The sequence below is a fragment of the Notothenia coriiceps genome, unplaced genomic scaffold, assembly GCF_000735185.1.
Source record: "Notothenia coriiceps isolate Sejong01 unplaced genomic scaffold, NC01 NC01_scaffold00024828, whole genome shotgun sequence".
NCBI lineage: Eukaryota > Metazoa > Chordata > Actinopteri > Perciformes > Nototheniidae > Notothenia > Notothenia coriiceps.
In genome coordinates this window covers 216529-233272 of record NW_011357529.1, presented here as the reverse complement: position 1 = coordinate 233272, position 16744 = coordinate 216529, and the positions used below count along the sequence as shown (strand labels likewise).

Genomic DNA, 16744 nt, shown 5'->3' with positions numbered 1-16744 from the left:
ATCTGAGCTCAGCTCAGTCGCCCTCTTGTGGTTCATGATGATAATATTCCTTGTCAAATGACTGATGGAAATATGTTTACTTTGATGTTCCTCAGTAATTAGCTACACACCAGCATCTGTTTCTCACCATCATTGAGTCATAAAGTTAATTTGAAAAGTGAGATTTTGAACGACCTATTCATCAGATATGGGGGATAAAAAAGTTAGATCAATAGAGAAAATAGAAACACCTGTTATCCCTGCAGTCCTCGAGGTTTCTCGGGTTGTTTTTGTGGTGAACCAGTTCTCAGGAAAAGTTCTGGGGCTGTTCACTGTGGTGGTCTGGTTTTGGGGTGAATTATATGGAAATGTGTTTCTAATATTTTACCTGCCTCATTTACATATTTGGGGAAGTAATAAATATTAGAACCACACGTCAAGATGTCAGCACAACAATGGCACAGTATGCAGCCTTATGCAGAGTGTCAACAATTGACAATTAGATCAGTTGATAAAGGAATACACATTGTATGGCCTAAAGTATGTGGACAGTGTAATAATTGCAAAAGAGTCCAAGTTCTTCCACATCAAATTAGGAAAACGTCTTCCCCAGTCTAATGCCACACAATATTAATGTACATGCTGCAGCTTTAGGATATATTGGTAATAATAGTAGAAACCCAGCCATTACAGACCAGAAGTACACAAAAGTATCAGTGTCTATACTTTTGGCTACACATATATACAAAATAAGTGTGCAGAACATTAATGCTGATATTTTCCAATAAATGTAATTATTGTTTATGTCACTTTGGCATTGAGTCACAGACCTCACGTGAGAGTAAAATCATTGGGGGGTTCCTGGGCAGAGGAAGGGAGAGAGAGATGAGATGAGAGACGGAGAGAGAGAGAGAGGGGGAGCAGGTTGTTATTAGTCTTACTGCAGGAGTATCAGGGGTAATAAACTGGAGGGTGGACTCTTCTTTCTTCTCGCCTCCTCCGCAGTGCACTTGCAGCTGAGCAGCACTTCGGACAGGACAGTCTCCTCTTCCACCTCCTCTTCTTCTTCTTCTTCTTCTTCTTTGGTGGTGCTGGAGCTGAGAGGTGCACCGACAGCTTCATCTGACTCCAGTTCACGAGGTCCCGTAGCTACAGGCGCGTAATGGTGCGGACTCATTGATAAAAACCCTCTGCTGTTGAAAATAAAATGAGCTCTCCTGCTGCGCGGCTCTCCTCCTCCTCCTCCTCCTCCTCCTCTTCGTCCTCATAGCGCTGCGTTCTCTGCAAAGATCTGCTCCTGTGTGACTCCAGCAGGCGACGCAGGATGACTCCTACCTTATCGCTGGTGATTCTGTGCGCTCTGGTGAGTACTCTGCACCGTCAACCGTGCGCGAGTTTTAGTGAACATATTCACTTTGGGATATCATTTTTTGAACATTTCCTTTAACTGATACTTCTAAACGGTGCTTACATTTAATTGTACAGATATTTATAATATTGATGTATTATTAATTGAATAATCTTGCCGGGACTTGAATAGAGTTTTTATTGTCTTCAGAACTCTTCAATGAACTAATCCCTTTTAAGATTTTCTTTTGACTATTTTAATGATTATATTAACATTTAAATATGTATGTACTGTATCAGTGTTGTGCTGTTGTGTTTCCATAAAAAAAGGAAAAATAATAGAAGGACCAATCTGCCGTTTTTGCCCCGCGCTAAACGTGCAGGTGCTGCATAGCTAACAACTATTTGCATGTAATATTACAGTATGCCCAGGTTATATTGCTCCACACCACAAAGGCAGCTACATGCACACACACCTCCCTCTTTATTTCCATCCAGGGAGAAAAAGTTAGTTGGATTAGTTTCTGGAAAATTTAGATTTCTGCTTCACATTGGGCAGCATCCAGATCTCCAGGAATAGTCGGCTGACAGACGCCTTGGCCCAGAGTTTAAAAGCATCCATTCACTTCTAATTCTGTGATATTAAAATGAAAAAAGATAAAAATGCTGCAGCTTACAGAGAGTAAATTGATTAATTGAGTTCTTATCTGACGAGCTGTTTATTGTTTGGCTGATTTTGATGCAAAACATGAGGCATTTCTGAGAATGGATAAAAGTTGATTATGTTGGTGATGAGGCACATCCTCCCGGCTCTCTGGTATGTCCACAGCAGCTGGTCTAATCAGGCTGTGTAGCTCCGTCATCATGTGAACAGCCCTGGATGTGAGGGGACACTCTGTTATGACAGCTGGTTCTAAGGGTGGCGACGGTCGGCTGCACTTTGCTCGAATTAAATTTAGAAATAAACTCTCAAATTGACCATGAAATTGGAGAGAGTACAAACCAACTGTATTGCAGCTGGGTCAGCATACAATGTTGTTGCGAGGGTGGATGCATGTTCCTGCTGCTGGTGGACACATTTCCTGCTGATTTGGACATTAACCTATGTTTGAGCTGAGTGATATTCCAGGGAGATGTCACAGGAAAGGGAGTCTGTGCTGCATTCAGGGACATGAATCCCCCCCTGCAGATGTGCAGGAACTCTCTTGAGGTTTTGGACATATGCAGACTTTGTTTTTGCAGAAAGAAAAAAACATGACTTTAATCCTGATGATATACTCAAATAAATGCTGAGGTTTTTGCAGGAATGTTGGTTAGACAGGTTGTAAAGTTAGAAGGAAAACTTAAAATGGATGACAGAAAGAAGAAAATGTTGAGCAGAAGAGCTGTACATCTGCTTTTGAATGAAAGCAGGGACAGCAGAGAGGATGAAGGGGAGGGACAAGAGAGAGAGAGAGAGGGAGGGAGCGAGAAAGATTGAATTGATGTCTCAGCAAATGTGAATTAAGTGGAAATGAGCATTTGCTTGTTACATAATAAGCGCCACAGGACATGAAAGTGTTTCAGTATAAAGCTTTCTCTTTGTTCTAAAATGTCGTGATATGAATTCCTTTTATTTGACATTGTTGCATACACACCAGTGGAAAAAGCCTCAGTTCTTCTGCCAGTAGAGCTGCATGGCTTTTATATCATAGAGAAAGGAAATGCAACAAGAGAGGAGATAACTGGAGTACAGTAGATGAGACCACATGGATTTATCTGTCAAGAAGAGGGACAACCCTACAGCAAATGTATGTGTATATAGTCTGTACTAAGGTGATCAAAAATGTGCAGCTTTTGAATTGATATGCACATTTGAATAGAGTTATAAAACTATGTGTACTTCTATATATCAACTGGGAACTGAAATATGTTCATATTACATGTCAGGACTCATCTACCATTTAGGTAAAACATTTTTTACAAAATGTCCCCACAAAGTAAAACATTAAATATAATTACTTGATTTACTGTCATGTAGCTGCTAAAAGATTAACATTAAGGGTCACAGTTCGACTTAAAATCTGGCAAATAATAATGACCTTTATTGATACTTGACTGAGACAGCTTATTAATAAACGCATACATCATCTGGTTTAAAGAAAACCGATTGGACAAGAAACTAATTGTAAACTTTATAATAGAACTAAAAGTTAAAGAAAGACCAAAGAAAAAACCCCGAAACTCAAGTAAAATCAAGAAATGGTGGTGCGGGGTGATGTTCATGTTAACAGTAAGGTGCAAAGTATTATTCCCATAAAAAAGTTCCTCACAAGTATAGTAGTATAAGTATGCATGTGAAACCAATGCTTACCTTTAGAGAGTGATTTGGACGGGCATGTGTATAATGTTGTGCACACATGACATTATGGTAATTGCCTGGGATGGAGCGTGTCATACGTTTACTATTAGAGCTGATTTGCCTTCAGGGGAGCTATTAGGGCAGTTTAGACTTGTTCAAAGTGTGTCTAATACAGGAGGAGACAACATGATTTATGATGAATCCTGATAGCAGCTGGATTTAAGGAACAGGTTGGACAGCTGGCAGTAATTTTCATCAATTTGTTTTGCTGTGTATGATTAAGTCACCGTGGCCCTTTGTGTGTATGTGTGAAAGTGCTGCTCTGATGTACTGTCCCGCTGTGCCAGGTGGCGTTGGTGTTGGGGTCGAAGACTGAGCGGGCGGTGCCGCTCCCCTGTGACTCCGGCCAGTACACCACCGACGGAAAATGCTGCGAGGAGTGCCCACCTGGAGAGGGAGTGGTGAAGAAATGCGGGGCCAAGCAAACTGTCTGCTCCCAATGTTTGGACAGTGAGTACAGATATTTATTGAGATGTTTTGTTTGAGGTAAACATAAGACTGTCATACTGCACATTCTGATCAAATCAAAGAAAAACACACCGGTATACAGTACACACCTGTATGGTATACACAGGGTTCACAAGTAGTAACAAATAGTTAAATCAATAGTAATAATGCTTTAACAACAGACCTGATTAAATGTGGGACAACCTCTTAATTAATAACTTGACTTACAAAAACGGCAAATTAATTTAGTCATAATTTGGTCATTTTAGAGATATGTTTCTTTACTTCGTAAATAAGTGGAATTATGTCACTATCTTTGCACCAAAACATTCGTTTTTTGTTTTCCATCAGTTTGTCAGTTTTGTGTTCTGAGGTTTTGAGACCAATCTTCCTCTGAATGTCCTGCTGCCATCCCCATTTGTGGCAAACAGCAACAAATCTTTCCCCAAAAAAATTGCAAAACCTTCCTCTCATCATCTTTAATCTCTGTTACCATGCTGTTTCCAATGTAATCTGCTCACAATCAGATCAACACGTTAATGAATTTCCTTGATTTGGGTAAACTTACCCTTTAATGGTAAATGTTAAATGGATTGTATTTAAACATCGCTTTATCCATTATTTACAACCCCTCAATTGCATCGAAAAAACTTTATTTATATTTTACAAGCCATCATTCACCCATTCACATCGCACAGAGCAATGTGCCAGTTGCTCAAGTAAGCTAATATTGAGACACTCTTGACCGAGGATACATCGACATGTTGACTGCAAGGGCTGGCATCGAACCCACAATGTTCTGATTTGAGGAGGACAACACTACCTTTGCAGCCACAGTCGCCATAGATTAGAGAAGTGACTTAAACACCAACATGCTAAAATGTGACTTTACAGATTCGTACAAAAATGACATTTTGGAAAACACATGAAAACGTTTTCACGTAAGAATAACATTCAATCTGGATGTTAATCACATGTTAACCACATGTCATCATCAGTTTTACACAAGCTCACACTGGATTAATGCAAAGATTCTGCCCTTTCATCATCTTTATTTATGCATCCAAGTTCATTTTCTGTGCCTTTAATGACAGCTGAGGCCCTGAAATCCAAACAAAATGAATGTTAAAGCCAAAACAAACCCCCTATTGTCCAATTTATTCATTTATATAAAGTGTCAGTTTTGCCTCTATTGAGTGCCCTGAGAAATAAGACAGGATTTTATATGTTTCACGCTCGTAAGTGGATCCAAATGTGTTCGCTCACAACTCGGATTAGGCTGTGAACCATTAGCATTCGCTCTACAGACAAGAGCTGGGAGACGTGCCAACACCGCAACATCCAAGAGAAGAAGAAAAACCAATGCTGCAAAACAAAGTGCTCTTCTTGATTCCAGGCGTCTTTCTGCGTCACATTCCTGCAGCTCTTTGTGCCCTTAAGATATTGGTGCATGCCTTACTAAACGTCAAAGTATAGGTCACAAGAATCGCTGCAGCAGGAGTAGCTGAAGAATTGCGACGAGACAAATGTAGCACCCCTTTCTTTCCTTTTGAAAGCACAAGCTAATTGTGTCAGTTTGAGACTTTGTAGTGGCTGACACAGAGCAGAAATCCTAAATTAGGCTTGTTTACACGATTAGAGAGCGCTCTCCTTTGAACATTGATTGATGGCAATAGTCCACTCACACACCGGCCACATGTAAACACTAGCGAATGGAGCACGGAAACAGTCTTTTAACACCAAAACACACTAATATAAACTGGATGCTATTTTTAGGGAAATTATCCAATTCTGGAGGAATGTTAGCAGGTTGGAAGGGGTGCTCTTAGCGCAGAAACATTAGATTATTCTTAGATTTGTAAACTTCTTTGTACAACAGGGGCTTATTTCTGTGTTGTGTTGTGTTGTGTTATTAAGAATCTCAAGTATTGCCGATATTACCCGCTCAAAGTTGTTTTTATTCTTTGCCTTGTGGAACTCCAGAGATACATCAATGAGTTCAGGAGCAGAAAGCCAATTCTCTATCTAGAGTGCCACAGCGGTAAGAATAGAATAGAACTGCAAGTCAATTTCACGTAAACCAATTATTTCGAACAAAGTCAATTTTAGAGAAAGTAAGGCATGAAATTGGCAAAATGGGTTTTTATGCAAAACTAAAGAGGAAAACACAGTGGACATGATTTTGCGTCACTGTCGTTAAAAATCCAATCCCACCAGTAGATGGAGAGTGAGCAGTGTGATTAATAGTCGTCATCAAATGTTGCGTATGAGAGACCGGAGCAGGAAATTAGTTGAGTGAAGGGGCCCGGAGTCTGAAGAGAAACATGTCACAGCTTCACCACGCCTGGACTTCATCTCGGGTTTGACGTAATTAGGATTTTTTCTTGCGCATCATATTCCTTTTCAAACTCCTGCCGTAAACATTGTCAGACAATGCATATGGTAAACCACAACTCCATTTTCCTATAATAAGGCCCTCCGGACTGCAGTTCTGATAAAACATTTTTTTTTAATTCATCGCCTCACACCCACCCCTCCTCACCAGCGAATCCCACCAACTCTCGTCGTGTCTCCTCTTTTCTCCATCCTGTACTCGCTTCTCTCAGACAGCTTCCCCCCCCCCGCACCCTCACTGTTGCTATGACTCATCGTCTGTATTAGCGGATACAATTGTATTAGAGAGCCAGGCACCAAAGAGCTCGACCTGCTCATTTATCATGCATACTGTTACATGAACGCATCTTTATCTCATTTGATCCAGCTAATTAAACCATATTGGTAAGCCTATTGTGCCTCTAATAGTGAACAATTATCTTCCTCTGCAGTACAGGAGCGGTATTCACTGCTGATAAACACTCAACAATTAAGCTCAAATACCCAGGAGGTTGCACTGAACTTCCGGTGCAAATGCATTTTCATCGGTTTCACTATTGTTTCATTTTCAGAAGATAACATCTTAATGTACCTGAGGCCCACAGCAACACTGGCACTAAAAAAAGACTGAGTGGGATTTATATGGAAGTTAGAGGCTGAAGCCCATACCTTACCTGGAAAACTACAGCTATGAATACATTGTATAAAGTGCAGAAATTAATAATTAAAGAGTAAAATTCAACACATCCTGTTTCATGGTAAATATGGGTGAATCTTTATTTACCGCGACCCCCACTTAATTCCCCACTTCCTGTCAGTGTAACCTGCCCCCCCCCCCCCCCCTCTTCATGGCCTCCCGATCCTGTCTCGGGACGACTGCCAGCGTCAGCAGCACTGAAATATTTAACAGTCTCCTCCACTTTTCTCTGCTGTCATGGGAGACATGACAACCGGACCTGCCTCACTTATGATCCATTCAGAAATACTTGCCCTGCAAACTGACTGAAGATCTGGGAGAGAAAAAGCAGAGCCTCGCGAGTGAGCGTAGAGTTTAAGAAGAGTCTCGCTGGCTGACTGGACAAGGCTCACTGGGGATTTGAAGGAGGTAGGAAAGTAGAATCACAGCCCCGTCTGTTGGGGGATGAAGCATCAATAATCTCTTCCAACGTTGGATCACAGGGATCAAGAAAGGGGAAATGGAGATTTACCCCTGGCAGGTCCTCGGTGGCAATTTCAGAGGAAGCTTCTTCCCTTTTTGGCACACTAACATGGAAACAACAGCTCAGGGCAAAATAGAAACTGTTGATTGTTAAATTACACCTTTCCTCTTTCAGTCTCCTATAGTAATAGCTTTTCTTAAAGTGTAAAAAACACCCGTTTCAAATCTGGAGGAAAGCTATGGACAAATCAAGCAGGCGATAATTACACACAAATATGTTTCATTTTGAAAAAGACCATAAAGCCGTCACACAGCCTTCCAAAAGTTGACGATTTATCTACACTCAGCAGAGGGTCAGCAAGGAAATGGTGGCTGCGCTGAAACAAGGACCCTGACGTGCAGTGGAGTGTCAGAAAAGGCCATCCCCACTAAAAGCTTACACCTAAAGTGCTGATTGTGAAGATCATTGGTGCAAGGCTGTCCATAGCTACATTATTGATGACACTAATGGGGCCAAAGCACATCAGTCAGTGTTTGGAGGGGGGTCTTCACGGGCTGAAGTGGCACATTTTAAGAGCATCATTTCCCCCGTACACAGCCACATCTACCTTTAACAATGGTTGTCTTTTTTACTGCCGGACATGAAAACTGAGATGCTCTGATCATCACTCATTTGGGGGCAATTAGAACAATTATAATATTTTATTAAAGAAGACACTCACCACCTGATTCTCAAAGGATTTCTTATTTTTGCCTTCAAATGAAAGTGCTGAAACATACATTGGAAAAATACAAACGCCACGCACAGACTCCTCCGGCCGCATATGGTCGCATTTAGACATGTTTACACACACACAAGGACTGGGAAGGGGCTCATGCATGCAGGTTAAAATTAGCCAAGGAAGCTAGTGCGCTGTGGGATAATTGAAATGAATGAGTAGAGCTTTGCTGGTTGAGCCTCACTGCAAAGAAAAACAAAGGCTTCAAGCCCACAAATTCAGATAATCGTTCACCTCCGAGGTCTGCTATTTGTCCGGATCGTTCAGTCGGTGTCACTCTCTTCTATCACTTCTGCATTGGGACAGTACTAAGAGCATGGGTGTTGAGAGAGAAAAGAAAAAACACAGAATCTGATGGTGTGTGTGTGTGTGCGTGTGCGTGTGTGTGTGTGTGCGTGTGTGTGTCTGGAAACTGAACTCGCCTACAACCCTGCCTGCCCCATTTCCCCTGACCCTTCCACTTCCAGTCGTACGTCAAACACTTTGATCTCTAAATCATGTTTTTGGACTCGGGTTGGACCACCCTCACAGGCGCCGAGTCTAACAGTCACGAGATTTATTTGAGCAAAATTGGTCTGCTTCCTCCCTACCTGTCTTTACATGATTACCTCCGTCTTCTCCTTTGCGTCTGACTGTGTAATGTGACAGATTCAGCGTATGCTTCTAAGTCCTGCTGCTGTTTACAAGGTGTTCAGAGCTCCAGTCTGTGCCAGTGTTTACTTGCCAGAACCGCTTACAACGCAGAGCAAGTGCTGGGACATTGCTGCAGGGCTTCTCACACTGACAATAAGCTGTTTCTCAATACGACTCACACTAAGTACTTCCGATGAAAAACACACACACGCGCACACAAACAGAAACACACCCAGGCATATGCATATGCTGATAAGAGCTGTGCAAAACAAGTCTCAAACGTCCACACAGTCATGCAGCTTTATTTACAGTTACACCAAGTCCCAATGATTCATTTAACTTTAAGACGGAGCGTTTACCTAATTGATTTAACCTAAACAAAACTCTTTTTTTTGTTTTATTTTCAATTTGCAAAATCAACCATGGTTTAAAAACTGCGGCCGTAATCTGTGACAAAATGTTTTTTTTCCTGGAAGCATCATAGAGAATGCAATTTCTTAGTAATCTTTAGCAGTCAGGGTGGTCTCATATTGTGAAACTTTGGATGAATGGATGCTAAACTCCCTGCTGCACTTTGCCACCACTACTTACGTTTTCGCAGGGAATAACCTATGGGAATAACACGTGATTTCTTTCTGAACAGCAGCTCTTGCACGCCACAAAAAAGTTAAATGGGATTTGGAGAACAGTGAAGCGGTCTCTGTAGTGAATCTGAGCGGTAGATTTATTTTCCTGTCAGCCTCTCTATTCCACTCCCTTCTCATTCGACCACTAAAATACACTCACAGGCCCTCCCCTCTCTCACTGTATGCATAATTCAGCAGGCAACCAATTATATCGGAAAAATAATTCTATATATGGACATGCAATATTAATATATTACTTTGAGCCCCTAAGAACTCTCAGCCCAGGATTAATCTAATTTGTGGCCATCTCTTCCCCATGGAGGAACTCCTGATGCAAACTTTCCTGGAGAGCACATCTGAAATGTTTGAAGTGAGTGCAGATAAGTCAGCTTTATCTCATTCTGTTCAACACCGTTCCCCACAACTAAGCTGCGCTCTGCTATCTGTTTTTCTCACAACCTTTAAAAAAAAAAATGTGTTAAGTTGTTCTTTAAAATTACTGCCTTTGGAGACATGCAGTGATTTAAAAAGCCACCTTCTTTAACAACAACACTCTTAGCAATAATAATAATAATAATAGATTTAATTTGTTAGCGCTTTTACAGGTGCTCAAAGACGCTTTACAGATAATAGTGAAGAGAAAAGAAAAGAGAAGAAAGGAACAATAAATAAATATATAGTTAAAGTTAAAGTCAAATAATACAAAAACAATCACAAATAAAAGCCAGATTGAAGAGGTGAGTTTTTGTGAGTTTTTTGAAGGTGGTGAGGTCGGTGCAGTCTCTGATGGGTTGTGGGAGTGAGTTCCAGAGGGAGGGGGCAGCGACGGCGAAGGCTCTGTCCCCCCAGGTCCAGTGATTGGTGCGGGTGGGGATGGATAGGAGGTTGGCTTCTGATGAGCGGAGGCAGCGGGAAGGGGTGTGGTGGTGCAGCAGGTCTGTGAGGTAGGGGGGGGCCTGGTTGTTGAGGGCTTTGTAAGTAATGAGGAGGACTTTGAAGTGGATTCTTTGACGGACGGGGAGCCAGTGGAGGTTCTGGAGGATGGGAGTGATGTGGTCTCGGGAGCGGGTGTGGGTGAGGAGGCGTGCAGCAGAGTTCTGGATATGTTGGAGTTTATTGAGGAGGTTGGATGGTATGCCATAGAGGATGCTATTGCAGTAGTCGAGTCGTGAAGTGATGAATGCATGAATCAGGGTTTCAGCAGCAGAGGAGGAGAGTGATGGGCGGAGACGGGCAATGTTTTTGAGGTGGAAAAAGGCGGCCCTGGTGATGTGATTTATGTGGTGGTTGAATTTGAGCTGACTGTCGAAAATGACTCCGAGGTTGCGGATGTGAGGGGGGGAGGATAGAGTGTGGCTGTCAATGGTGAAGTTGAAATTCTGGATGTCTTTGATACGGGATGGGGGGCCGATGATGATGATGTCTGATTTGGCACTGTTCAGTTGGAGATAGTTTGTTTGCATCCATGCTTTTATTTCTGAGAGACAGTGGTGAAAGTGGAGTGTGTTGTGGGGGTGATGGTTTTTGTTGAGATATAAAGTTGGATGTCATCGGCGTAGCAGTGAAATTGAAGGTTGTGGCGACAAATTATTTTGCCAAGGGGGAACATGTAANGTTAATTATGGTGGCGATGAGTTGGGAGATGGCAGGGAGGCTCTCTTTAACAAATTTGGAGGGCATTGGGTCAAGTGTGCAGGTGGAGTAGTATGTAGTAGTATGTAGAACAACATTTGTTCAGACAAGCAGTCCAAACACCTTGAAGGTTTTACAAATGTCTGGCAAAAAATAGATCTAAAACATACTTTTCAGCCTGGATAGCACTTTGGCACCGACTGAAATACCAGAAAATTAAGCAAATTTTATGCAGGGAAATATTGCACAGTCTTGATGACCATAATGACTCAAATTCTGCAAAGCTACTCAAGTTCTCATCAATGTTAGTATGCAAACAACCAAAGATAGTGAAGGTGATTAACATTACACATTCCAAATAGAGGGATGACAGTATTGTCAGTGTCATCATGTTAACAAATGTAAGCATTTAAGTTCAGTTTCACAGAGTCGCCACATACCTGCAGGTTCTCAAGGGGAAATCACAAAGCACTTTGCAGCTTCTGCAGTCGACTAAACCTAAAGATTAGATAAGAATAATTTGGCACCAATTGTGCTGCTGGGCAAACGGTGTTTCAGTGTTCTGGTAAAATGGATACATTCAGCGACAAATAAACATTCAAATTCACACAGATCAGTGCAAATAGCGACAAAGAGTTACAGCGTAATTACTCAGAGAGTTGATGGTAACTCAAAGACCTTCAGGTTGACTCCTACCAACCGATGGCCTCAATCACACTTATACTATTGATAATTGCAATCAGATGCAATTCTTAGTGAACACGCCCCTCAGACTTCCATAGATTATCATCTATTATGCTTGTGATAAACGGGTTGACCTTGTGTAGTTGATTAATTAATCTATTAAAGTGTATTCATAAGAGGTTAAAAGATTATACAAGGCAGAAGTATTAACCAATCAAATCAAGAGCTACAATCTACAAACTGCGATTTTTGAGGTCGTTTTTGGGCATTATTAAACATTCTCTAATCTAATCAAAGTCTAACTGTGAATGAATTACAGGAAAATATGTCAACAATGTCACGAATGGACTCCTTTTGGCATAACAACTAGTTCCACTCTCTAAAGCCTTTACTATACAAGAATGATCCCTTGATCGCTTAGGGACACTAAATACAAGTCTTTATCATCTGCGCATCAGCCTGTCGATGACCCTGCACTTTACTCTGTGTGTATGGCTGAGATTAAAGCAGTTTACTCAGCACAGCACAAACACATTGGGATCGATAGAGTAATGAGCACAGCAGGCTTTTGACTTGCTCCCCGACAAGAGCACCTTTCTTGTCCCGGAGCACAAATCACTAACGGCCCAGTGGATCAATGTGTCCTCCTTTCTAATGAATGTGCAGTAAACATGATTAATGTCATTAGACTCACTGTTTATCCCTTTGTTTATCTGCCCATATTTCCTTCTCTCTCTCTGTCTTCTAACCTCTTTCACTCTTTGCCCCTTCTCTCGTTTCTGACTCCTTCAATCTGTCCTCCAATCTGCAGGTGAGACCTTCTCGGACATCTACAGCCACAAAGACCAGTGCAGGCCGTGCACTGAGTGTACCGGCCTGATGCGGATGGAGACGCCCTGTACGGACTCCAACGACGCCGTCTGCATCTGCGACTACAACTATTTCTTTCACAAGGTGTCTGCAAAGTGCATGCCCTGTACGGTGTGCCTAGTTGGCATGGGCGTGTATTCACACTGCGAAAACGAGCACGACACGGTTTGCGAGGAGTGTGTGGAGGAAACCTATTCTGAGCGGGAAAGCTCCCTCGACCCCTGCCTGCCCTGCACCATCTGTGATGACGAGACTGAGATACAGCTGGAGGAGTGCACACCAAACAGCGACTCTGTCTGCCATAGTAAGTCTGCCACAAACACAGGTCCCGTTCACACCTTTCCTTCAGCTAACTGAAACTCTGACTTATTACCAACCAAAATCAAGAGATGTAAACATGAACTCATTTCACTGAGTGGTAAATCTTTCTTTTAGAGGTCCCCTATTATACTGTTTTTCATCAATATATTACAGTTCTCAGATGTATACAAAACATGTGTCTGAAGTGTTTGGCACGAAACACCAAACCGATCCTGCATTGTAGCATCCCATAATCCCCTCATCAGCATGAAGTAGACTCACAAAGTATGTAAACAATAGCTGAAATGATTATTTGATTGAAAAAATCCCTTTGACACTCAAAAAACAGTAACGCAAAAATATTTGAGCTCGGAAACTGTTGGTTGGACGAAACAAATGAATTGGTAATTGAGATGAGAAAACATTTATAATTTTACACAATTCTGACATTTTGCAGATGAATTAGTTCATTATGAAATCAGCATTGCTAGTTACCTTCTAAAAAAAGTGGAAGCATTTTAGAATAACGCCTCTTTACTTACCTTTTTTTAAAACTTTTGGTGTATTTGCTTCTCTGGAAGCAAAGAACTTTATTTCCAGCTGTCTTGATGTCGTTGTTTGGTCTGTTCTCCAAAGAATATCTGAAACAAACAAGCCCATGTGGGCTAGGTGTGAAAGCATCTTCAAAATGAGAACAATATCAGAGCACACATGTTTCACAGCGGCTGTCAGATCATTTGAAAGCGGTGTTGGAGTCATCATTTACTGTATGTCTCAATCACACTGGGAGCAGTCAGAGGTCGGGGCTGGTCATGTTTTTAAATGGCAGGAAGTTCAAAACTTCAGCATTAAAAGGTCAAAGACCGCTGCAGTGTCAACACAGAGACAGTGAATAATCTGCTCTCCCAGAAAGTAACATGCATGGAGTCAAGCTGCTTGTATTTGAGAGTAGAGGCAGTTTATGACCATCAAAGCTGTAAATAATCTTGGCTCAGACGAGGCATGAAATTAACCTCATCAGGGGGCTACAAGGCTCAAATCTGGGAGGTAAAAATGTCTTAGGTGGCATTGCTCTCGGTTTCCTTGATAGAAATCTGGAATCTTTCTTGAAGCCATATTAGATAGGGGAGGACAGAAAAGTTAGGCTTGGTATCTTCAGCACTTGGAACAAAACAAAGTTTTTCCGGAAAACCAACTATAATTTCAGAGGTTTGTGGTCATTATCTTTTCCATATAAAAGCTCTCTCTTTAAATGTGAGGTTTTTTTATGCAAACATAGACCAAAGAGGCACTTTGTGGTATGATTAAAATGCTTCTCAGAAGGCAGGAGCATTTGCTAATGCAGGGCATTTATCGATTTCCTGTGCGTGTTATAATTTTTAAATGAACATCTTAATAGCGGCTTCTAATTTTCATGTTAGGATTTTTAATGGAGCTACAACATTTGTCATTCTAAGCCTGACTTCCTTGGGATTTGAGGAACTCGGGCGCTGGCAGGTATTTGGATCCAGCAAGTTAATGAACCTCAAAATCTGTCAACACCCTGTTGTAGTGCAGAGGATGTGTTATGTAGGGTGTAAATTCCTCTTTTAATAGACTGTAATAGCACTGACAGGCAGTGGAGAAATGGACGAGGAAAGATAAGAGCAGGAGCGGGAGATGAGGTGGAAGAAAGGCTAATAACAGACGATGACTTAACACCTCTCCTTCCACGTGTGCCAAACCCCATCGAAGGCGCTACACTTTCAATATCAATAAATCATCACAGTGATTTTGAACACAAAGAAGCAATTCAATAGTGGCTCTTGATTGGCTCTCCTACTTTCAAATAGTGTGTCACCATGTCAGGAAACTGCTGGATTTGACAGGGAGATGTCACAAAACGGAATAAGGAAAGGGGATTTTCTTCCAGTGAAAACCGAGACATTTTTCAAGCAGTTTTTAGCCATGATGACTGATGGTAATATCAGGCTTTTAGTCCGTTCACCTGTGTCTTCCAGAATGAAGTATTTACTTTAGAAGGATTGCATTCATGTCACAATAAGAATGAATTGTAATAACTTGTTTTTAGCGCCTTCATCAGGTCAAAATTGATAGATTTTTTACCAATTCTTGCCCAATAGTTTAGTCTAATAGTTTAGTTTAGTATAGTTTTGCCTGCTAAAAAGTACCAAGTTTGACACTGTGGGCACTTGAGTATGCTGATATAGCATTTACCACGTAGCACCAAATGCCAAAGCACAGCCTCACAGCTTCTAACAAAGCTGTAGACTCTTACTCCTGTTAGCAATTTCCAGTAAAAGTGGAAAGTTGAAGAAAAACAAAACAAGAGTTCTCAAAGTTCTGCCTTGTTGGTTTTGATTATAGAGTCAAATGTACAGTCTTGAGAAAATAAACCCTCATTCCTGCAGTACGGTAATGTAGACTAGTCAATGAGGAAGCCGTGTCAACTCTGAAGACTGTAATGTGATAAGACTGACAAACTGGACTCTATACCCCCTAAAACACAGCAGAATATCTACTTTATTCTAGACATATCTGATGTACAGTAGGCCACAATGCTGCCCATTTAGCGCCCACCCATGCAGCTGGTCCCACCTTTGACCCATCTTGTCCTAAACATTAGTAATGTAGCGGCAGAGATGGTAGCCACTGGAGATGGCACGATAAGTGACCTTTCGTCTGTTTGAAAGGAGAGCCCTGTCACAAAGCACCAGTGGGCTTGTGGGTAAAGCTGCAGTCACATGTGGAGCTGATGATGGTTCCAGGCCTAGCATGGTGGTCTACGACACATACAGATATGTTTTCTGATGTAAACAGGAAGCTGAGAGTCTCATTTTGTTTGCCTGTTTTGCAATGTTACAAAAGAAAAAAGCAAATTCTATCCTGCTGTCTCTCTTTCTTTTGTGTGTGGAAAAAAGACATGATTGGAATATTTTCAAAAACCTAAATCCCCATTTAATATCCAGCTGTCACCAAGTGTCAATTACATTACACAATGACAGAGATAGAAAAAAGACTGAGAGAAAGAGAGAGGGGCAGAGCTGCAGCAGATGTGCTGTGCTGGTATTCTATGCTGTGGGTCGATTCGTGTACTGGGATTTCTTCTGCCAACGCTCAGGTTTCGCTAAATGACCTCTATGGACACCCACACTTGATTGGACACACACACACACACACACACACACACACACACACACACACACACACACACACACACACACACACACACACACACACACACACACACACACACACACACACACACACACACACACACACACACACACACACACACACACACACACACTACTACTACTACGTACGTACGTACGTACGTACGTACTACTACTACGTACGTACGTACGTACGTACGTACGTACGTACGTACGTACGTACGTACGTACGTACGTACGACGACGACGACACGTACGTACGTACGTACGTACGTAACGTAACGACGACGACGACGACGACGACGTACGTACGTACGTACGACGACGACGACGACGAC

General features: G+C 41.8%; 1 protein-coding gene across 1 annotated transcript in view; it reads left to right on the top strand.

Annotated features, from left to right (window-relative positions):
* The first annotated feature begins 952 nt into the window (after window positions 1-952).
* ngfra (nerve growth factor receptor a (TNFR superfamily, member 16)) overlaps window positions 953-16744 on the top strand; it is a 30677-nt gene continuing 14885 nt past the window's right edge. The window contains exons 1-3 of the mRNA XM_010783205.1: window positions 953-1342; window positions 4015-4177; window positions 12872-13234. Of these exons, the coding sequence (XP_010781507.1) occupies window positions 1304-1342; window positions 4015-4177; window positions 12872-13234 (565 nt within the window). The 5' untranslated portion in view covers window positions 953-1303. The remainder of the gene's footprint in view (window positions 1343-4014; window positions 4178-12871; window positions 13235-16744) is intronic.